Source organism: Esox lucius, chromosome 22, assembly GCF_011004845.1.
Source record: "Esox lucius isolate fEsoLuc1 chromosome 22, fEsoLuc1.pri, whole genome shotgun sequence".
NCBI lineage: Eukaryota > Metazoa > Chordata > Actinopteri > Esociformes > Esocidae > Esox > Esox lucius.
Window position 1 is genome coordinate 9778991 of NC_047590.1, and position 23827 is coordinate 9802817.

Genomic DNA, 23827 nt, shown 5'->3' on the forward strand with positions numbered 1-23827 from the left:
GTGGAATTGGTGTGTCGCCAGGGGAAACACAAAGAGAGATCGGGAGACATGTAGGAGAGAGATATGGGGAGAGAGATGGGGAGAGAGAAGGGGAGAGAGAAGGAGAAAATGGGAGAGAGAAAGAGATGGAGAGAACTGAAGACAGAAAGAGATAGAAAGATGGAGAAGGATGTGGGCTCAGAGGGAAGGACAGAGAAATGTAGGGAGTTAGAGAGAGGGTGAGAGAGAATATATGCTAATGGGACGTGATTGATAGAGATGGGGGAGAGACAGAGTGATCTTTAAAACTGTCTCAACAATCTTGAGCACATTATCAATCTGTGATGTCCATCTAAATGTCTCGGGATGACAGAGCTCAGCAGACAGTCGATGGCACTGAGGACATAATCAATGTGGTCCAGTCAGTCTGTCTCACTGCCTGTTCCACCGTCTCCAGAACGACGTGAAGACCCTGAGGAAGTGGATGGCTGATGTCGATGTGTTCCTGAACGAGGAGTGGCCGGCGCTGGGTGACTCCGAGGCCCTGGAGAAACAGCTGGAGCAGTGCACTGTGAGTCCTGGCAACCTACTTCAAACACCTTCACACCTGGCCACCCAGAGCTCCAAGGCCACTTCGCAGTCTTCTCACGGCTGTGCCTGGAGTTATGGTGTCCACCTGAATCATTGAACCCCTTAGCGAAGATGAGCAAAATCATCCATGACATGGTAAAATGATACGAGTCGATACACATACCAACTCATCTTATTAATGTATCAACATGGAGGAAGTCAGAGAAGACACAAATTAAATGAGGAGGTTTTTGACCTTCATAAATTAGGCAGTGGTTTAAATCAGACTGGGCTGTGATGAACCTGTCTGGGAAAGAATATTGGCAGATGCTTCTAGAGGTAAAGAAAACCCCAACAACTTCCAAGGATCAGAGAGATTTGTGGAAGTTGGTTATATCTTAGGGTCACTAAGTCTCACAAACTAGAATTACATACCACTTCCATGCCAGCAAGCCTTTTGTCAATATTCCCAGAATAAAGCCTTCCCGTAATAAAGGGTTAGAGTATTATTATATTGCAAGTGTAAGATCAAGCTAATAAACTCCAATAAAACTAATCCCTAGCCTTTTTTGCTCATCTTTACCAAGGGAACAATAATTTGTAGAAGGCACTGTATACAGATTAATATTTCACCTATTTGATAGGATTGCATGGATTATGAATGGAACGCATAGTGGTTAAACTGAATGGCTTGTCCCATGCTATTCATTATATTTCTATGCATTTATCCCACTTTATTGTATTTCTACAGTATGCATTTATCCCATTGTATTCCTTATATTTCCATGCATTTATCCCACTTTATTTGTTATGTTTCTACAGTATGCATTTATCCCATGCTATTCATTATATTTCTATGCATTTATCCCAATTTATTTATTATATTTCTACAGTATGCATTAATCCCATGCTATTCATTATATTTCTATGCATTTAATCCAATCCGATTTCTGTCCAGAGATCCCCTGTGCAGGGGATTATTCAGGGTTCCAAGGTTATATACTGTATCTGTTTACAGTACATTTACATTTAGTTATTTAGGAGACACTCATGCAACTTCTGGTGTTGACAGCTTACATATATCTAGCTTTTTTCTCACTTTGTTCAAATAACCATCTCTGTCGCATCTATATGTTCTGTGATTGGCTAGGCCCTGGTGAATGACATCCACACAATCCAACCCAGTCTGAATGGCATCAACGAGGTGGGAGTGTCTCTGAAGAGAGAGGCAGAGCCACCATTCGCCATACAGCTGCAGAAGGAGCTTGATGAGCTTAATGCTCTGTGGGACATCATCTGCAAACAGGTGGGGGGTACACAAGATGAATCAAACACACCACACACAAGCACATATGCACCTGCTGTTCAGGACAGGGGTCTACCTGGTATTGAGGACTGAAGACCACCTGGTATTGAGGACAGGAGTGAATCTGCTGTTGAGGACAGAGGTCCATCTGGTGTTGAGGACAGGGGTCTACCTGGTATTGAGGACTGGAGTCCACCTGGTTTTGAGGACTGGAGTCTATCTGGTTTTGAGGACAGAAGACCACCTGGTATTGAGGACAGGAGTGAATCTACAGTTGAGGACAGAGGTCCATCTGGTGTTGGAGACAGAGGTCCATCTGGTGTGGGAGACAGAGGTCCATCTGGTGTTGAGGACAGAGGTCCATCTGGTGTTGAGGACAGGGCTCTACCTGGTTTTGAGGACAGGAGACCATCTGGTATTGAGGACAGGAGTGAATCTGCTGTTGAGGACAGAGGTCCATCTGGCGTTGAGGACAGGGGTCTACCTGGTGTTGAGAACAGAAGTCCACCTGGTATTTAGGAAAGGAGTGCATCTGCTGTTGGGGACAGAGGTCCACCTGGTGTTGGGGACAGAGGTCCACTTGGTGTTGAGGACTGGAGTCCACCTGGTTTTGAGGACTGGAGTCCACCTGGTATTGAGGACAGGAGTGAATCTGCTGTTGAGGACAGAGGTCCATCTGGTGTTGAGAACAGAAGTCCATCTGGTATTTAGGACAGGAGTCCACCAGGTATTGAGGTTAAAGCAGGGATGACGCTTCCATCTCCATCCTGGCATACTCTATCAGGATTTTATTGAGTGTGTATTAATGGTGTGTGTGTCCTCCAGGCCTACGCTAAGAAGTCAGCTCTGAAGGGGGGTCTGGACAAGACCATGAGTCTGCGGAAGGAGATGACTGAGATGCAGGAGTGGATCGCTCAAGCTGAGGAGGACTACCTGGAGAGGGACTTCACCTACAGAACCCCGGAGGAACTATGCAAGGCCGTTGAGGAACTCAAGGTGTGTTTGGGAGTGAGTGAGAGTTGGTTTCTCGGTCCTCCAAGTTGGATCTGGACCCGCAGATCTTGTGTATGTGTTTGTGTATTTGTTTTTACCCATCATCCATCCCTGGGGCCTTCACTAAGCATTCACCCAAACACTCTGACCTTAATCTAAGCACGAACCTGCCGCCAGCTCTCTCTCTCTCTCTCTCTGCTTTCCTGTCTTCATCTCTCCCTTCCTCCCTCCTTCCCCATCTCTCTCTTTCTTATTCACTCCCCCTCTCTTCATCCTTTTAATTCCAGCTCAATAACTTATGGCAGTCATGCATTTCTTAAACAACTGCTACAAGATAAACATCTCTCTCATCTTTCTCTCTTCCTCTCTTTTTCCCCTTCTCTCCTCTCTTGTCTTCCTCCCTCCCCCAATCCCCCACGTCTCCCCCTCACTCTCTTATCTCTTTCCTTTTGTCTGGTCTCTCACTCTCTCTGTCTCTCTCCCTCTTGCTCCCCGTCTCTATCTCCGTCCCTGTTGTCCACTGGTGTAGAAGGGTCAAGAGGAGGTCCACTCTAAAGAGTTAAAGGTGAAGCTGCTGACCGAGTCTGTGAACAGTTTCATCTCTAAAGCCCCTCCGGCCGCCCACGACACCCTCAAGGCAGAGCTGGATGTGCTGACCGCTAACTACCACAGGCTCTGCAGCCGTCTGGACGGCAAATGTAAAACACTGGAGGTACTGCGCGCGCACGCACACAGACACACACACACACACACACTCTCACATCTCTGATCCTGCCCCTTGCAGATCTCTCACATCACAAAATCAATCGTCCTGGTTAGAACTACAAACGTCCTGGACAATCTGTAGAAGAGACGGAATATCAATGAGTCTTTGTGTTTCTCTCCTCTGTTTTCAGTCTTCACATTTGACCCTCCTACTACTGCACGTTCATACACACCCAATAATTCTCTCACACACATTGGTGGTCATTCTATTGCTCTTTTATCTTGTTGATTTCCTTCTTTGTCGATTCCCTTTCTTCTTCTCCCTCATTCCCGTCACCTCCCTCCCTCCCTCTCCCACTTCTCATCTGGTCTTTAGGAGGTGTGGGCTTGTTGGCGTGAGCTGCTGTCCTACCTGGAGCAGGAGAACGGCTGGCTGGACCAGCTGGAGCAGAAGCTAGACGAGACAGACAACATCCGGGGCGGGTCAGAGGAGCTCCGTGTAGCCCTGGATGTAAGATACTTGCCGCCATTCAACGCTGACCTTTACCCCCAGTCTGTTCTGTGACCTGTAACCTATAGTTACAGAACCTTGGGACTGGTTTTATATTGGTAGCATCCATGCCTCTTGTTAGGATTAAAGCTCTGAAAGGGAGAATTAGTGAATAGACGCAGCTCTACCTACATAGCAAAGGCTTATTTCTAAAGGAAAAACTCTCCTATGACTGAGTGGTCCAAGTGGGGAGAACGGAGAACTGTGTTATTGGCAGAGAGGCTTTTACTTATTGGTGTTTAAATCAATTAAAAGCCTGATAAATTATTTTGCCAGGCAGGCAAACAGATTTATCCCACATGAACTGGCTCACATTTCTATTTTCATTTTATTCAACAAAAAAAAAAAATAGACGAAAGAGCATTATCCAGATTTCTTTTACAATTTAGAGTGTTACTTCAACCTCATAGTGTGGACATACATTAATTACAACAGGAACATCCATTTTTAACAGCACCGGTCCTTTATTCCAGTGTATGAACGTTATCTTTTTCTTTCTTGTGGTCCCCCTCAAGTCGTTTGCCTCAGTTTTACCTACATTTACATTTTAGTAATTTAGGAGACTCTCTTATCTGGAGCCACGTACAGTTAGAGCATTCATCTTAGGATAGCCAGGTGGGACATCGACATATTACAGTTTTAGTCCGCACATGTTCCTTCTGTAAAGAAGTAATCAGCGAAAAGTCAGTGAAAAGACTATAAAAATGTGGATTTATTTTACATAGTTTTGGGAACACAGGCAGAGCCTTGGCTTTACAGACATTAGGGGGAAAGCTGGTGCTACCATAAAGGCATGTTTGTAGCTGGTGCTACCATAAAGGCATGTTTGTAGCTGGTGCCACCATAAAGGCATGTTTGTAGCTGGTGCTACCATAAAGGCATGTTTGTAGCTGGTGCTACCATAAAGGCATGTTTGTAGCTGGTGCTACCATAAAGGCATGTTTGTAGCTGGTTCTACCATAAAGGCATGTTTGTAGCTGGTGCTACCATAAAGGCATGTTTGTAGCTGGTGCTACCATAAAGGCATGTTTGTAGCTGGTGCTACCATAAAGGCATGTTTGTAGCTGGTGCTACCATAAAGGCATGTTTGTAGCTGGTTCTACAGAGGTACAGTATATCTGTAAGTGGTTCTATCATAGAGGGACTGTATGTCTGTAGTTATAGAGTTTCTGTATGTCTGTATCTGGTCTGTAATTATACAGGTACTGCATGTCTTTAGTTGTAGAGTTACTGTACGTCTGTATCTGGACTGTAATTATAGAAGTACTGCATGTCTGTAGTTGTAGAGTTACTGTATGTTTGTATCTGGTCTGCAATTATAGAAGTACTGCATGTCTGTAGTTGTAGAGTTACTGTATGTTTGTATCTGGTCTGCAATTATAGAAGTACTGCATGTCTGTAGTTGTAGAGTTACTGTATGTCTGTATCTGGTCTATAATTATAGAGGCACTGCATGTCTAGTTATACCAAGTATTACTCACATAGTGGAGAGTGAGTATAATCGACACTGATTGGCTAAAATGAGTGTGTCTCCAGGCATTGGAGACATTATTGCGTCACCCAGAGGATGGTAGGAACCAGATCAGAGAGCTGGCCCAGACCCTGATGGATGGGGGAGTCCTGGATGAACTGATCCAGCAGAAACTTGAGGCCTTTAACACACGCTGGGATGAACTGATGCAGAGGGTAAGAATGGCTAGACATACAACCACACACACTAACACATCCACATCCACACACATCCACTCACATTAATCAAACCACTCACACTAACACATCCAGACACATCCACTCATACTAATACATCCACATCCAGACACATCCACTCATACTAACACATCCACACACATCCACTCACACTAACACATTCAGATCCACACACATCCACTCACACTGACACATCCACATCCACACACATCCACTCACACTAACACATTCAGATCCACACACATCCACTCACACTGACACATCCACATCCACACACATCCACTCACACTAACACATTCAGATTGTGATGGCAATTTCTAAAATTCCAAAGTTCTATGAAAATGGTAGGTAAGACAGGAGAAATCAATTGCGCAATAAACGGTTTTAATCTTGCTTGCAAGGAGAAAGTATACAGGTTACAAAGTAACGGTGGATAGTTTCTAAATAAAAACATCATTTCGACAGTATTTATTACATAGGAAGAAGGGGTGTGGTAAGATGCTGCCATCTGTTTCATGTCAATCAAACACCTTTCCCTTTGTTCTATCACACACGTCAAATGCTATCTTCCCCCACCTTATCCTTCCTGCAATAATGTTTACCCAAAGGGGCCAACTGGCCTTACTGCCCCCTTGCTGTATCTTCTCCTATCCTGTCCTAAAACCCATTGATCTGCATCTGGACAGACAATAGATGTCCCCTATGCAAATACCAGGTCCCACACATTCCTGTACCTATCTTAACAGTGGGACTCAGTCCTTTATACAATCAGAATACATTGTATAAGAAATTTCCACAACAAGATCCACACACATCCACTCACACTGACACATCCACATCCACACACATCCACTCACACTAACACATCCACATCTGCACACATCCACTCACGTTAGCACATCCACACACATCCACTCACACTAATAAATCCACATCCACACACATCCACTCACACACACGGCGACGTATCCACACAAAGATACAATCTGACACAGCGACACAAAGAAGAAAAAAAAACGTCACGTCTTGACAAATGACAATCCCTGTATTATACAGTCATGTGATATTTTGATCCTCTCTGAATGAACTGATTAATGCAGAGCTCATAAGCCTTTCTCCATTGTGTCACTGTCACTATCTCAGCAGCATCTTGTCATTGAGGCTTTCTGTCAGGGAGGCTTTCTGTCACTGTGCCGTTAGTGTCTGTAGAGGGACAGCGCTGGAGCCATGAGGGTCAGAGAGTCTTCCCCATGTCTAATTGTAATCTATAAAGGAGAGGAGATAGCGGACCTGTCTGATGGCACGCGAGTGTTTGTGAGTATTGAACATCAAGAGGAGAGACATGCAGGGAGGCAGACAGGCTGAGGGGAAGCGCCGACACACAGACAGTCGGAAAGATAGTCAGACAAAAAGGCAGACGCAAAGACAGGCCGACACAAAGACAGGCCGCCGGATAGAAAGACTGGCAGAAAGGCAGTCAGGCAGATAAAGATGTCTGGGGGGTCAACTTCTCTTCTAAACTGACTGAATTGTCGCTTAAACCCGAAACAGTCTCTGTGATCTCCAAATATAACTGTAACTAAATCTGTACATTTATTGAACCTCTTTAACAGATTTATAGATCTTGTTCCCCTTTGCACTGCCATCTAACCAAGGCCGTTGGTTGTTCTCTACACTGGGATAGCAGCTGAAGAGTAATCAGTGCGACACACTCCCAGACTCTATTACAGTCGCTGTCTGTTGTTGTTTGTTGGTGCGGTGTGGCAGGTAGCCTAGCCGTCAATGCCCCCAGGCTGCCCTTGAGCAAGGCCCTCATCTGAAATGTCCTCTGGTTGTGGCTCCCCTCAGAGTGGGTGGGGCTTGGGATTTATGCAGACATTTTCATCCAAATACAAGCACGCCGCATTTGACCTTTTTATCTGTTCCTGTCAGTTGCTGTGTTTCTATCTGTTCATATACGTTTCTGTTTCAGTAAGGATTACTACTATACATAGACGTTGATCCTCCTGGGATTAAAGAGATTCACCTACACACACACACACACACACACACACTGGGATAAGGATGAGGAGCAAGTGAAATGTTTCAGCTTCTTAAACCCAATAGAGGGAGGCGCTATGTTCTGAGAGTGAGTGTGTTTACATTACTTCCAGAACGGGGGTGAGTCAGGAGCCCATCCTTCCAGAGAAGTGTGTGTCTGTGTTGTTGGCACCGAGGTAACAATTTTACTGATGTGTTTTTGCTAATCGTGTATTTCTGTGTCTGTGTGTCTTCGTTTTTGTGTCTGTGTGTTTCTGTGTGTGTGTCTGTGTGTTTTCTGTCTGAACCAGGCGGTGACTCGGCAGCAGCAGCTGGAGAGGAGGGTGCAGAGTGCCCAGGAGAAGGACAAGACTCTGCGTACCATCAACGACTCCCTGGATGCCACTGACCGCCACCTATCTGCATACATCGCCGACCACATCGATGCAGCACAGATACCACAGGAAGCACAGGTTAGACCGGGGGCGGGGTCAATAAGAGATACCACAGGAAGCACAGGTTAGACGGGGGGGGGGGGGGGTGTCAATAACAGATACCACAGTAAGCACAGGTTAAACCGGGGGTGGGGTCAATAACAGATACCACAGGAAGCACAGGTTAGACCGGGGGCGGGGTCAATAACAAATACCACAGTAATCACAGGTTAGACCGGGGGTGGAGTCAATAACAAATACCACAGTAAGCACAGGTTAAACCAGGGGTGGGGTCAATAACAGATACCACAGGAAGCACAGGTTAGACGGGGGGGGGGGGGGGGGGGTGTCAATAACAGATACCACAGTAAGCACAGGTTAAACCGGGGGTGGGGTCAATAACAGATACCACAGGAAGCACAGGTTAGACTGGGGGTGGTGTCAATTACAGATACCACAGGAAGCTCAGGTTAGACTGGGGGCGAGGTCAACAAGAGATACCACAGGAAGCTCAGGTTAGATCGGGGGCGGGGTCAATAAGAGATACCACAGGAAGCACAGGTTAGACCGGGGGCGGGGTCAATAAGAGATACCACAGGAAGCACAGGTTAGACCGGGGGCGGGGTCAATAAGAGATACCACAGGAAGCACAGGTTAGACCGGGGGCGGGGTCAATAAGAGATACCACAGGAAGCACAGGTTAGACCGGGGGCGGGGTCAATAAGAGATACCACAGGAAGCACAGGTTAAACCGGGTGCGGGGTCAATATGAGATACCACAGGAAGCACAGGTTAGACCGGGGGCGGGGTCAATAAGAGATACCACAGGAAGCACAGGTTAGACCGGGGGCGGGGTCAATAAGAGATACCACAGGAAGCACAGGTTAGACCGGGGGCGGGGTCAATAAGAGATACCACAGGAAGCACAGGTTAAACCGGGTGCGGGGTCAATATGAGATACCACAGGAAGCACAGGTTAGACCGGGGGCGGGGTCAATATGAGATACCACAGGAAGCTCAGGTTAGAACGGGGGCGGGGTCAATGACAGATATCAAAGGACGCCCAGGTTAGACAGTTGACAGTTTTTAGACTGACATATTGGTAGGGGCAACTCAACATCACATCTCTGTGTTTCGCAGAACTTTTCTTTTGCCAGAAAGACAAAAAAAATCTAACATTTGTCTTTACATTTGTCTGTAAATAGGTGTTATTTGCGCAGAACATAATGATATAATGTTTATTTTTATGTCAGACAAAGATGACCAGGTTGACCGCAAAGCTACAACATTTATAAAACTATTTTGTAAACCATTGCATAGTTACAGCTTTGTGAATCTGCCATTTAATGATGAATTACAGTCTGCTATGAAACATAAATAACTATGCTTTTTTACCTCTTGATTCATCCAGCAATCTCATACAGTTTTTTTTCTTTTCTTCATGCTTCATATTCACTGTTGGCCTTGTCTACGTTTTCTGTTGCTGTGACTGATGAGCGCCTGGATGTTTTATCTCTAAATTTAATTTAAAACAAAAGTTTTTATTATTTTTTCGGGGTGGGGGTTTTCTATGCGCAATGACCTTGATCCTTCTCGGGCCGGGATGGTTTATGTCCTGCCTAGAAGTCGCAAAACGTGCTGTGGTTGCGGCTGTCTAAATGAATTCATTCTCATTTCAGCGATTGGTTACACACATAGTCAGACACACACACAAACAGAAAAACACACAGTTGCCATCCCACTGGTCTATATGTGGAGCGAAGCCCACCCGCTTGCTGCCAAGTCTCAGTGCAGTGGGCAGGCTGGAATCAGAGGAAGTTTAAGAACATTAGGACATGTTGTGTTCCTGGGAGTAAGTGAGAGACTGATTGACTACACACACACACGCGCACGCATACACACACACTCGCTTGGCTCACAAGGCATAGACATAAATGGGATTTGAATGCTGCACGCTGGCACGCTGAGGACAGAGCGAAGAATTGATGGCATTTCAAATGAATGACACAGACTGCTGGAGTTTCTCCTTTTATCGCTCCTCTGTTTAATTCTCCTCCATGCTTGAGGCTGTCTGCCCCCAAGTGGTCCAGTGGTTGAGGTGCAAGGGAATGTGTGTGTGTGTGTGTGTGTGTGTGTGTGCGTGTGCGTGTGCGTGTGTAAAAGGAAGATAGCGTGTTGTAATACATTTGTCATTCCGTTGACAGAAAATCCAGACGGAGCTGAACACTCACGAGGGGACTCTGGAGGAGATGAAGAAGAAGAATAAAGAAAATGGCCAATCAGAGAGAGAAGCCGCACAGATTGACACGACACAGGTAACACACACACACACGCGCACACACACACACACGATGCACACACACTTCACACAGCCAACAGATAGATTGGTTGTGTCACCACATTGTTTTAGACTAGCCGATATCACACCGCATGTGTCAAGGCAAATCAATACGTTGTCCTCATCCAGCTTTCTGTGTGTTTCAGCCTGTGTGTGTGTGTGTGTGTGTCTGTCAGTGTGACTCGCTCTCATTCTCCTCTTCTGTCCCCCGCAGAAGAAACTCCAGGAGGTATATGTGAAGTTCAGGCTCTTCCAGAAGCCGGCAAACTTCGATCAGCGCCTCTCAGAGTGTGAACGTGTCCTGTGGGATGTCAAGGCCCAGCTGGGGGTTCTGGATATACGAAGCGTGGAGCAGGACGTGGTCCAGTCACAGTTGGAACAATGCATGGTGGGTAATCCGTAATCAAACACACCGGCGGTGAAAGAAAAGCCGACCACCTGGTGATGTGCTGGTAATTGTTTTTGTAATAGAATTGTAGCTTCACAGCCAAGGTTGCTTTATTGATCAAGAACGGTGCATGATTGGTTTGATAGTGTGTTATTAACCGAGCATGTCACTCTCTTCCTGTTGACTCTTCCCCCCCTTCTCCTCATCTCCTCTCCCTCCCCCTCCACTGCCTCCGCCTCTCCTCTACTCCTCTGGGCTCCCCCCTGTACAGAAGTTTTATAAGAGTTTGAGTGAGGTGAAGTCGGAAGTGGAGACAGTGATAAAGACAGGGAGGCAGATTGTCCAGCGACAGCAGACGGAGCAGCCTAAAGAGATGGATGACAGGCTGACCGCCCTCAAGCTGCTCTACAACCAGCTGGGCGCTCAGGTCAGGGGCCTCAGCCTATAGCGTCTCTCCTATGCCCACGGCCTCTGACACAAGGCCACCAGTTGGCTGACCATTGACTGGGGATACTGGCCAATGTAGCTGGGTGCGTTGGACACGTAAAAGAAATGTTTTTGTGCGTTTCAGGTGACGGAGGGAAAGCAGGAACTAGAGAAGAGTCTGAAGTTGTCGAGGAAGCTGCGTAAGGAGCTGAACAGCCTGACAGAGTGGTTGGCCACTACTGATGCTGAGCTGACCAAGAGGTCAGCTGTGGAGGGCATGCCCAGTGACCTGAAGGCTGAAGTGGAGTGGGCCCAGGTAGGACGTTGGACTCACACAACGCGTTCGCCCATTTCCCTGGAAAACAGTGTGAGGAAGTGATCTAATATTTGTGTTGATCTCAGTGGGGGAAGCCAGGATATTGAGTGACAGGTCCTCTCCCCTCTCAATCCACACACCATCTCTCTGTCTCTAGTCCCCTTCTCTCACTAGTCCTCTCTCTCTATCTCTCCATTCCTCTCTCTCTCTCTCCGTCTCTCTCTCTTCACATCCTCTGTCTCGCTGCCTTTCTCCTCCCCCCGCCACCTCTCTGCTGCTGAGGGTGCTCTGGGACAAATGACACCCTATTCCCCTCTGCTGCCGGGCCCTGTCAGATGCAGTGCCCCCTAACAGGAAGAGTGTGCCATTTGGGACGCCGCCTCCGTTTTCCTAGACGGTCGGCCAGGTTGCTTAGCAACGCGATGGTCTGTCTGCAAACAAACTGTCTGATTGTCTCGGGAATTTACAACGCTTCTATTTCCATCAGCCCCGTCAATAAACACTGACGTCCGTAGCAGACGGGGCTCTCTGCTCCTTCAGTCCACCTGAGAGGAGGCTGAGTTGGTTGTCTTCCTGCAGGCTCTGACTAGATTTGGATCTGAAATTATTAGACAAAAAAAATAATAATCCCTTCACTACCCCTGTGTTTTGTGGGGAAACTAACAACCAATGCAAAATCCCCAACGTCTCCCTGTCTGTCGTGTTCTGATGCTAAACCCTATTCCCCCCGGTTGTTGTCTCCTATTCGGCCTCGTAGCCATCTCCCCCGGAAGCTCAGGCCATGTCTGTTTCCCTCCCCAGGCGACCCAGAAGGAGACAGAAAAGCGTGCTCCACAGCTGAAAGCCGTCCTGGAGCTGGCCGATGCCCTGAAGGCTGTGCTGCGAGGCCACGAGGGCCTGGTTGACGACAAGGTCCTACTGCTCAACTGCAACTGGATCGCTGTCACCTCCAGGAGTGAGGAGTGGCTCAACCTGCTGCTGGTGGGTCAGGGTGTGGGAGGATGGGAAATGGAGTGCGTCGACATGGATTCTCTCTTTTTCTTTTCTTTCTCTTTCTTTCCACTGCTAAAGAAATTATTCAAAAAGGACATCAAACACTATTTGAGGAGATATTTGCTTGAAACAAGTGAAATAATCTGCCAATGGGATAAGCGGTATTATCTAATACAACTTTAGCATGTTAAGAAAAAATTTACCTTATTTTATGGATGGTTAGATTTCTAACCCGAACACAAGATAAGTGCAACTGATAAGACGCCTTTTTCGCAGTGTCCTCTGCTTTTCGGGTGCATGCATTTTTGGGTAACGCGGACCCCCTAAGGAACTCCCCGCTGTGAGATCTGTTGTGAACTGTCATACCCATGACGAGTCCCTTGTCTGCCGCAGTCTGGGACATGAGCCCACAGAGTTGTCTCTGTCTGGGTCCTGACTGGGCTGACGGGAGACGCTGTCACTGGGCGAGGGACTCGCTGTTCCACACCTAGCGTCTGGCTGTCAGCCGACTGTGGCAACACTGTGGTGTCACGGTCACAAACAGTCGTACTGGCCCGCTACTGATTCGGAATCTGTCTTTCTCTCTCACACACACACACACATACACACACACACACACGCTCTCTACAGGACTACCAGAGACAGATGGAAACACTGGATGTGAATGTGAAGGAGATCAGTGAGTGGATGGATGGTGCGGAGAGAGAGATGGACACCATGGAGCTCCATGGACCCAACGACCTCGTCCTCAAGGTCTCCAGCGCAACTTTTCTTATTTACTTGGGTTTTATTCCGACGTCGTATGTCTACAGAGGTTTCTATGGCCCGGTTTTCGTGTGATTGCTTGTGGTCTTTTTCTTTTCATTAAACTTGCTGTGGGCTCTTTTTGTAGCGGCTGGCCTCGCTTTATTGATTAGTTTTTTTTTTCTGCTGCAGTCTTCTTTCTCCTTCTGATTGTAACTTTTCAGTTTAGTTGCTGTAGTGAGTGCGTGTGGAGTTATGTATACCGATTGTGTGTGTGTGTGTGTGTGTGTGTCAGGGTCTTCGTGGGGACCTGGAGGTTATGCGTGGTAAGGTGGAGGCTGTTGCAGAACTGGGCCGGGACCTGACGAGGACCCGTGGGGAACATTGCCAGGCGAAGCTGGGGTCCAAGCTGGAGCAGCTCAACAAACGCTTTGAGACCATCGCACAGCGAATCACAGCTGGACAGGTATACTGCTGGACTTAAATCTCTAGTGTGCTTACAAGGAGAAGTGTCAAAGTGTCAGAGGAACAATACAGTATGTAACAATACAGTGTGTGTGTGTGTGTGTGTGTGTGGTGTGTGTGTGTGGTGTGTGTAGATGGCTGCCTCAGCGGTGGAGGTGGAGCAGTTCCACAGCGAGGCTAAGATCTGGTTGGACCTGCTGGACGAAGAGGAGAAACAAGGAGAGAACCTGAAGGAAGAGGACTTCACAGAACAGGATGGGGTAACAGGACATTCTATTTGTCCACTCTGTTCACTCTCTCCTCCATCTATTTGTCCATTCCTCTGTCTATCTATTTTGAGTGAGGAACCGAAGCGTTCAATTTGCAGTGGTCTCTTAATTTTAACCCATTCTGTTGCTCACTCAAAAGAGAAAGGTGCAGTGGTCTCTTAATTTATTCCGGAGCTGGATATTTCCCCATCCCTCGGTCTCTCTATATATGTTTTTCTCCATCCCTCTGACTCTCTGTGGTAGGACTGTGAAGAGGGAGCAGTGAAGGATCTGCTGCTGAAAGGAGAGAACTTACAAAGGAGAGTCCCAGACCCAGACAAGAAAGAGCAGATCAGAATCAAACACAACCAGCTCAACACCAAATACAACACTGTCATGGTACAGTATTGACTCCTGAAACAAAAACAACTGTGTTATGGTACAGTATTGACTCCTAAAACAGAAACAACAGTGTTATGGTACAGGATTGACTCCTAAAACAGGATCAACAGTGTTATTATTGACTCCTGAAACAAAATCAACAGTGTTATGGTACAGGATTGACTCCTGAAACAAAAACAACAGTGTTATGGTACAGGAGTGACTCCTGAAACAAAAACAACAGTGTTATGGTACAGTATTGACTCCTAAAACAAAAACAACAGTGTTATGGTACAGTATTGACTCCTGAAACAAAAACAACAGTGTTATGGTACAGTATTGACTCCTGAAACAAAGACAACACTACCAAATAGTACCATTCTATCAGTAGTTCAATTGATTATGTGTGTGTTTATTAATATCTACAGTACCAGTAGATATATATATATATATATATATATAGATATATATATATATATATATGGTAGGTGTGTCCAACCTTTTGACTGGTACTGAACGTGTGTGTAGGACCTGCGTGGTGTGAGGAAGAGGAAGGCACTGGCTATAGCTCCCCAGTGGTACCAGTACCGCAGGAAGTCCGATGACCTGCTCCAGTGGCTGGACGACATACAGAGGAGTGTGGCCCAACTTCCTGACCCTCCAGAGGAGCTCAGAGTTAAGGTGCAACTGTCTGGCTGTCTAGCTGTCTGGCAGATTCTGTGTCTGTCTCTCTGTGTCTGGATAATGTGTGTAGCTCTGTTTTGTTTCCTGACTCTCTCTTTTTATCTTCTCTCTATCTCTCCTTCTTTCTCTCTCTCTCTCACACACACACACACACACTCTCACTTATCGGTTCATCTCCTTTTCTGCCTCTTCCACTTTCTGTAGTACTTTCAGTCTCTCTCTCTCTTTCTTTCAATATAATGTATTTTGCTGAGTGTTTACTGATGTTGTGTGTGTGTGTGTGTGTGTGTGTGTGTGTTTTTGTTCCAGGTGATTAAAATGACATTCCGCTAAACTGAACTCCTCTTGAGAGTCACCGGTCATTCCCTCTCACATGCACCTGCAACTACCAGCACAATCAGTCTGCCTCTCAGTCTGCCTCTCAGTCTGCCTCTCAGTCTGCCTCTCAGTCTGCCTCTCAGTCTGCCTCTCAGTCTGCCTCTCAGTCTGCCTCTCAGTCTGTCTCACAGTCTGTCTCACAGTCTGTCTCACAGTCTGTCTCTGTCTGTCTCACAGTCTGTCTCTGCCTGTCTCACAGTCTGTCTCTCAGTCTGTCTCTCAGTCTGTCTCTCAGTCTGTCTCTAAGTTTGTGTCCGTTCACTCATTTCACAGCTTCTTTTCTGCCCTGTGCTCCTCTCATGGAAATAGTTAATACCTACGATACATATGAAAGCCTATGGTTGAACCAGGCAGTCACTGTTAATTCCACTGACACAATAAAACAGGCCTCTTGTCGTGACTCCTCTCTCTTCATTTCCCTGTTCTAACTGGAAAGACTAGATGGTTTCCCCTGAATGATCACTGCCCTGGTAGACCGGAATAGTTGTGTCGTCCTGTGTGTGTGTGTTTCTTCCCCGGATGTGACTCTGGCTGGTTCTGTCCGTTCACCAGGAGATTGGCTCAGAGTTCGATGTGAAGAGTGAGGATCTGAAAGAGGTGCAGGGATTGGCCAAAGAGCTGTCGGATGCAGGGGCGGCCTCCCTGGTCCAGCCCCGCCTCCTCCAGCTCAACACTCGCTGGCAGGAGGTGCAGACTAAATTCACCCCCTACCGCCAACAAAGTGTGAGTCCCCCCCCCCCCCGCCCCACTGCCCTGTTTTGCCCACATCAACTTACCCCTGCCTGCTGGCTACTGAGTACTAACTACAGCCTCCCACCAATAACCAGTTAATCATGTCATCACTCACCTGACAAATTAGAGAAAAGATAGTTTTCAGACCCTCTTCTTGAACCTCCGCGAACCTGACTGGTCAAGAAATGGTTTGAATGAGTGGAAAGAAAGCTACTGTAGACCAAGTGATTATGAGATGGTATTGTTTAATGGACCAAGGCAGTATTAATAAATAATAAAAAACCTGGACCCATGTCCATGAAACCCTTTAGAGTGCGAGTGCTGATATAGGATCTGTTTTGCCTATAAGATCATAATATATTAAATGATAAACACAGGTGACCAACAGATTAACCAGAAAGGTGATGACATAAAGTATTTTGACTCACTAACTATGAGTCTCTCCGGATAAGAGCGTCTCTGCTAAATGACTAAAATGTTAAATGTAAACTGACATCTACAGGGGGATGGAATGAATAAAGAAATTATTTGATATTTAAGTTTATTTTTTTGTTGTCTTTCTCCTCAGTTGCATCATTTCGGTTTGTCATAATTCCATCCTTCCCTCAGTCTTAAGGGCCTTGCGACAGTGCTTCTTTGATTGGCTATTCTGTTCTGTTTCTCTCACTGCTGCCTAACCTCATCCACCGCATGGTGTGTCAATCACAGCCTCCCGACCCCTGTCTGGAGTCACAACCAATCAGTGAACCCCAAGTATGTATCCAGTCACCCTGCCACCCAATCAAAACGCACCATGCTAACAGGCCGGCGCACATGCTAACCGCCGCCTGGGTGGCAGGGCGGATCCGTTCTAGACTGATGAGTTGGTTTAGTCATGAGAGTTGGACCTCAGACAGTGCAGTCCTCAACAACAGAAGACCACAACCTTTATTCAGGGAAGGCATACATTCTTTCCAATAAACATTAATATTATGGTGGCTGGAAAGTACTAACCAAGTAAACCAATTAAAGGCTTTTGTAGCTCAATTCTCATGATTGAACCTACTCTGTCATATCCTAATCTTAGATGTGTTTTTGCTCTACAGCCAACGTTTAAAGACGTTCATATTAACGTATAATGCACATCGGGCTCTGATTTCACAACATGATTGATTTATGGTCTTTAAGAAAAGTGTCATGAACTCATTGCCGTGGTTACCTGTTCGTGTCAGTATGTAAGCCAAAGGTAAGTAATTACAGCAGCTGTCGGATTACTTTCCCAGAGTTATTTTAAGAGTAAAACGCAACGCGTGGATATATGTACATACAGCAACACCAACACACACACACACACACACAGGTAAGCAGTCAGTCATCAGCCAGTGAGTTAGACTGATTTACTGCCTGCTAGTGCACTTTATATGGATTATGGGGCCACTGGAAATGCCAAAATTTCTAAGACAATGTTCCCGCTAGCTAACTGAACTTACTTTGGGTTTGTTAGACCCAAGGCAACATGGACAACCGTTCCCTTAATCACCAACCACTTTTACATATATCAGGTTTTCTGTCTTTCTCGTACTCTATTTCAACCTTCAATATTTGCTCACAGTTCTTGAGCCTACATTTATATCGGCATTCAATACTCTAAGCTCGACATTTGATCCCATATCTATTTCTGCAGCCATACCCAAACACCACCAAACAGCTGGATCAATATCAGGACAAGGGGATGAATATCATTAGGAAAGTTGTATAGCTGCCGTGGAAGTGGAACTTTTTTATCAGAGGGAAAATCGTTAAAGACTTGAGACTTAAGTTATGTGAATCTAAGACAGTGACACATTCTGAAATGAAGTGTCTTGCATGAGTCATCCCAAGTAACTTAGAATAACACTGAAAGACAGGAAGACAAATTGTACCATAGTCCAAGGACAGGAAAGACAGGAAGTGTACCACACTAGCACAGGAACATTGTACCTTACAGGACTAACCACAAACATGACCTTAGCTGAACCCTTTGAAGTTACTTACCTGTTGCATTTTAGCGGATGTCTGTAATAAATGTTTATTACCAAATAGTAGAAAAACTCTGTCTAGCATATGCTAATGTGGTTGGACATGGGCAATTGTTAGATGTTTTATTGATGTTCTATGACAATATAGTATATAGAAATATTTTATAGTTAGAGATTAGTTTAGCACAATTTGTTTGGCACAATTTGGCATCCCTATCCAATGCTGTTTTACTGAGTGGCCAATCCTAGCTTTAACAACAAGCCTTATCTGACATGGGTTTCAGTTTAGGGTTGGCATTGGAATTAGTCTCAGAATGAAGTTCAGCCATAAAGGTTATATCATAGAGTTTAAGGTTAAGGTTAGGTTAGGTTTCTGGTTAGGGGTTGGTTAAAATTTTTATTTTCAAAGATACACAATTGCCACAGTCGTCCTCACCTTGTTGGTAAAAGCTACATGTTATGTGTGTAGGACTACCTGGCTGAGCTGCAGACCCTGCTGCGCTCCGTCTCAGAGACTGACTTCCAACTGAACTCTCCTGAGTACTGGCAGGCTGTCTTCTACAACCTACCACAGCAAGGGCAGTGCCTTCAGGTGAGGCAATGAGTGTGTGTGTGTGTGTGTGAGCATGTATGTTGTTGTACATGGACACTAAAATCTATTTGTGTTTACGTGTGTTTATGTACATGCGTGTCCCCTCCCAGGAGGTGAAGTTGAGCCTGCAGAACCTCCGCCCCCCTGTAGAGGGCGCACTAGCCAGGAGAGGTGAGGTGCTGGCCATGGCCACCCCAGGAGGTAGCCCGAGGGTCAAGGAGACAGCTGTCCTGCTCAACAACAACTGGGACAAAATCAACAAGCTCTACCTGGACAGGCTTACGTATGTCCTGACGACCATGTGACGTTGTGGTTATTGTTGTTGAAGATATTCTAGGAACACTGGGGGAAGTACCAGAAAGACAGGACGGACGGGGCCAAGCCCAATCCTTGGGGACCGCGAATCTCTCTCCAAATGATTACACCCTCTCCCTCTCACATCGCCTGTTCTCAGTCTAATAGTTGTTCCTGTGGTGTGTGTGTGTGTGTGTGTAAGCAGGCGCTGGGAGGCATCCAATGCTAAGTGGCTGAAGTTCGCAGCGGACCAGAAGGCTGTTGGTGATTGGTTGAGTAATGCGGAGACCACTCTGAAACAGGCGGAGACAGACCCAGCCGGGGCCAGACCACACTTAAAGGTAACTACAGTTCATGTAACACAAGCACTTCCAGCCAACATGCAAGGAAATCCAACTAGGCTTCAGATACATGAACTGAGTTAATCACCCCTGATCTAAAAACAAATGAGGGCAGTGCTTCTCAAACCTCCCCTGAGGGACCACCAGACGTTCCACAATGCTGTTTTAGCCCTGAACCAGCCCGCCACATTCACCTTGTCAAGGGCTTGATGATTAGTAGAGTAGTTGAACCAAATGTGCAAGCTCTTGAATACATCAGATACAGGAATTGGCTCCCAGAGGAGAGGTTAACGAACCTCAGGGCACTTGATCAGAAATAACTCAAGGTCCTTTGGACACAAAGAGCTCTTAGTTTTTGTGCAATATTTTCAAGAAAGGTGACATTTTCTTCAAGGTGAAACCTAATTCAAAAGTAAAAAGAGCAAAAAGCCAGCTGTCTGTGTGTGCGTGTGTGCGTGTGTGCGTGTGTGCGTGTGTGTGTGTGTGTGTGCGCACCACAGTTATGTCCCTCCGTCTCCATAGCAACGCAGTGGTCCCAGCATCCTGAATTTGTCAGTTAGATTAGCACTCTCCCCTCACACCACTGCGGCATTTCAACGAAGGGCATGGCAGTGGATGGGATTATGGGATTACGCTGATGTGGCTGAACCAATCAGAACAATCGTGGGTTCAGAGGTCCTTATAGTCCACCAATTACAGTGTCTGTAGGCCCACAGCTCTTGCCCTGTCTTCATCTCCCTCAAAGTGGTATTGTCTGCTCAAGTGCGTGTGTGTGAGTGTGTGTTTGTTGTTCAGTACCTCCGTGTGTGTGTGTGTGTGTGTGTGTGTGTGTGTGTGTGAGATCAAACGTAAGGCTTGTCCGGTCAACTTTTGACACTCTGTGATCATCACAGGGAGGCCGTCTGTATGGGGGGGAGGGGGGGGGGGGAGGGGGCACGGGAGGCACATTGGTGTCTTCCATGCCAGTCACATGCCAGCTTAGGGAAGCGCTGGCCTAACTGTTCTTGATGGACAGGACCAAACTAACAGCCATTGTGTGTCTGAAGCAGCTTGTCTTTGAAGAGACCAGCTGTGTGTTAACCGCAGACACACACTGGAGGGCTGGATACACACATGCAACATGCCAATGGATTCTTTTGATGGCGCGTGAGACCCTTCTGGCTTTGCCGCTCGGGTTTTAGAAGTTACCTGTGGTCTTGATGTTTAGGCCAAGGTGGCTGTAATTATTTGTTTGCTCTAGGGTAATGGGGACATGGCTCTGTTCATGGTCCTACCCAGATGTAGTTGCTACTTTGGGCTTTCCCTGGTTGGGGACGGAAGCCCCAGATCACCTCCAAACACAGGACCTTTAATATACCAATCCAGTAGGTTGTGGCAGGAAGCTGCAGACTCTTCCAGTGCTCTTGCCAATTCATTTGGATAAATGTTGAAAAGAGTTGGGCTCAAGCTGCATACCTGTTTCACACCCGGCCCAGAGGAAAATATATAGTATACAGTGGGGAGAACAAGTATTTGATACACTGCTGATTTTGCAGGTTTTCCTACTTACAAAGCATGTAGAGGTCTGTAATTTTTATCATAGGTACTCTTCAACTGTGAGAGACGGACTCTAAAACAAAAATCCAGAAAATCACATTGTATGATGTTTTTATAATTAATTTGCATTTTATTGCATGACATAAGTATTTGATCACCTACCAACCAGTAAGAATTCCGGCTCTCAGAGACCTGTAAGTTTTTCTTTAAGAAGCCCTCCTGTTCTCCACTCATTACCTGTGTTAACTGCACCTGTTTGAACTTGTTACCTGTAAAAAAGACACCTGTCCACACACTCAATCTAACAGACTCCAACCTCTCCACAATGGCCAAGACCAGAGAGCTGTGTAAGGACATCAGGGATAAAATTGTAGACCTGCTAAAGGCTGGGATGGGCTACAGGACAGCTTGGTGAGAAGGCAACAACTGTTGGCGCAATTATTAGAAAATGGAAGAATTTCAAGATGACGGTCAATCTCCCTCGGTCTGGGGCTCCATACAAGATCTCACTTAGTGGGGCATCAATGATCATGAGGAAGGTGAGGGATCAGCCCAGAACTACATGGCAGGACCTGGTCAATGACCTGAAGAGAGCTGGGACCATTAGTAATACACTACACCGTCATGGATTAAAATCCTGCAGCGCATGCAAGGTCCCCCTGCTCAAGCCAGTGCATGTCCAGACCCGTCTGAAGTTTGCCAATGACCATCTGGATGATCCAGAGGAGGAATGGGAGAAGTTCATGTGGTCTGATGAGACAAAAATAGAGCTTTTTTGTCTAAACTCCACTCACCGTGTTTGGAGGAAGAAGAAGAATGAATACAACCCCATGAACACCATCCCAACCGTGAAGCATGGAGGTGGAAACATCATTCTTTGGGGATGCTTTTCTGCAAAGGGGACAAGACGACTGCACCGTATTGAGGGGAGGATGGATGGGGCCATGTATCGTGAGATCTTGGCCAACAACCTCCTTCCCTCAGTGAGAGCATTGAAGATGAGTTGTGGCTGGGTCTTCCAGCATGACAACAACCCAAAACACAGAGCCAGGGCAACTAAGGAGTGGCTCCGTAAGAAGCATCTCAAGGTCCTGGAGTGGCCTAGCCAGTCTCCAGACCTGAACCCAATAGAAAATCTTTGAAAGCAGCTGAAAGTCCGTATTGCCCAGCGACAGCCCCGAAACCTGAAGGATCTGGAGAAGGTCTGTAAGGAGGAGTGGGCCAAACCTGGTCAAGAACTACAGGAAAGGTATGATCTCTGTAATTGCAAACAAAGGTTTCTGTACCAAATATTTAGTTGTGCTTTTCTGATGTATCAAATACTTATGTCATGCAATAAAATGCAAATTAATTACTTAAAAATCATACAATGTGATTTTCTGGATTTTTGTTTTAAGATTCCGTCACTCACAGTTGAAGAGTACCTATGATAAAAATTGCAAACTTCTACATGCTTTGTAAGTGGGAAAATCTGCAAAATCGTCAGTGTATCAAATACTTGTTCTCCCCACTGTATGTGATTGCTGCCAATTGGAACTGCACGTGTGTTGGTTTCTCTATCAGGTGTAAAATTGGCAAGCCCACTGGGGTGGATTCTTGTTGGGTATTTTGATAAGAGGACAATTTGCTCAGGATATTGTTTTGAAGTCTGCTCTTGATGAAACTGCAATTGATTATCCAAAGGTTGTTGTCCATGCAGATTTCCCTGGTAGTTATTAGGATAAAATGGGTCTCTCCTTATAATGTGTCTATATATCTATCTATTTCTCTATTTGTCTATCTATATATATATATATAGAGAGAGAGAGACCGATATATATCCTTGTCTATCTCTCACTACGTCTCTGTCTATCTTTCAGACAACTGCTTTCTTTTCACGTCTCTACTGACCATGCTATGAGTCACATAAACCTTGGAAATGTAATGTGTGTTTCATGTTGTCATTGTGTGTGTGTGTGTGGGGGGGGGGGCACCAGAACATGATGAGTCATTGTGGTTGGTGATTTGTTGATCCCTTGAACTATTTTATGCTGTTCAATTCAAGCCAATTTACGGTAATTTAATAATACATGATTTATTCCAACAGGGGCAATTATACAGGCAGGCAGCAAGACAGCTACTGAACCAATTAGACATACAGTACAGAGCTTCCATTTCCAGGCTTTCTGGGGTGAAGAAGGAGACTTGAGAGTAAGATAAGAGAATACTAAGCTTGAAACCATGAATCTTTGAGATCAAACATTTTCTAAAAACAGGAGGACAACAGGTTGAAGGAATAGTTCAGGATTCTGAACTTCTGTATCTGCTAGCTATTCCTACGGACTTTTAGTCATTAATGCAAACACTACACTTAAACATGGTATATGCAGGTTCATCTGCCTCCGGAGAAGTGAGAGAATGTGTTCAAAACTGTCTTGGCTCAACCCCTTCATTGCGGCGCTCAAATAAATTCAAATAGATTCAGCCGCAGTATGAGGTGTGTTGAAGAGACAGAATGGAATTATTATAATTTCTTTAAGTCATTTGTAAGCCTTAAACTGACCAAAACTAAGACAACTAAGATATTGTATTTGAAAATAATAAAATATGTTTCATGCCCTGATCACATTCAGACGATCAGTGAAAGGGCGCTTATTGTCGATGTATAGCATTCATAAAATGTAAATGCTGTTAGACTTTTGACCCCAGGACACGTTTGACCCTGTTTTGTG

At 45.9% G+C, this 23827-nt stretch overlaps 1 protein-coding gene across 4 annotated transcripts in view; it reads left to right on the forward strand.

Moving 5' to 3' along the window:
- Positions 1-23827, forward strand: part of dmd (dystrophin) — a 171962-nt gene that overhangs the window by 111925 nt on the left and 36210 nt on the right. For 2 of the 4 annotated variants that reach the window (XM_034289748.1, XM_034289749.1), the window contains 22 exons: positions 437-550; positions 1700-1855; positions 2681-2851; positions 3378-3560; positions 3930-4064; positions 5640-5789; positions 8141-8302; positions 10468-10578; positions 10816-10989; positions 11261-11416; positions 11561-11731; positions 12533-12712; positions 13355-13477; positions 13764-13934; positions 14068-14193; positions 14446-14580; positions 15091-15243; positions 16177-16347; positions 17065-17109; positions 18823-18945; positions 19056-19228; positions 19445-19580. In XM_034289748.1, the coding sequence (XP_034145639.1) occupies positions 437-550; positions 1700-1855; positions 2681-2851; positions 3378-3560; positions 3930-4064; positions 5640-5789; positions 8141-8302; positions 10468-10578; positions 10816-10989; positions 11261-11416; positions 11561-11731; positions 12533-12712; positions 13355-13477; positions 13764-13934; positions 14068-14193; positions 14446-14580; positions 15091-15243; positions 16177-16347; positions 17065-17109; positions 18823-18945; positions 19056-19228; positions 19445-19580 (3219 nt within the window). The remainder of the gene's footprint in view (positions 1-436; positions 551-1699; positions 1856-2680; positions 2852-3377; positions 3561-3929; positions 4065-5639; positions 5790-8140; positions 8303-10467; positions 10579-10815; positions 10990-11260; positions 11417-11560; positions 11732-12532; positions 12713-13354; positions 13478-13763; positions 13935-14067; positions 14194-14445; positions 14581-15090; positions 15244-16176; positions 16348-17064; positions 17110-18822; positions 18946-19055; positions 19229-19444; positions 19581-23827) is intronic. The other 2 variants (XM_029116727.2, XM_029116732.2) reach the window with 1 other exon arrangement.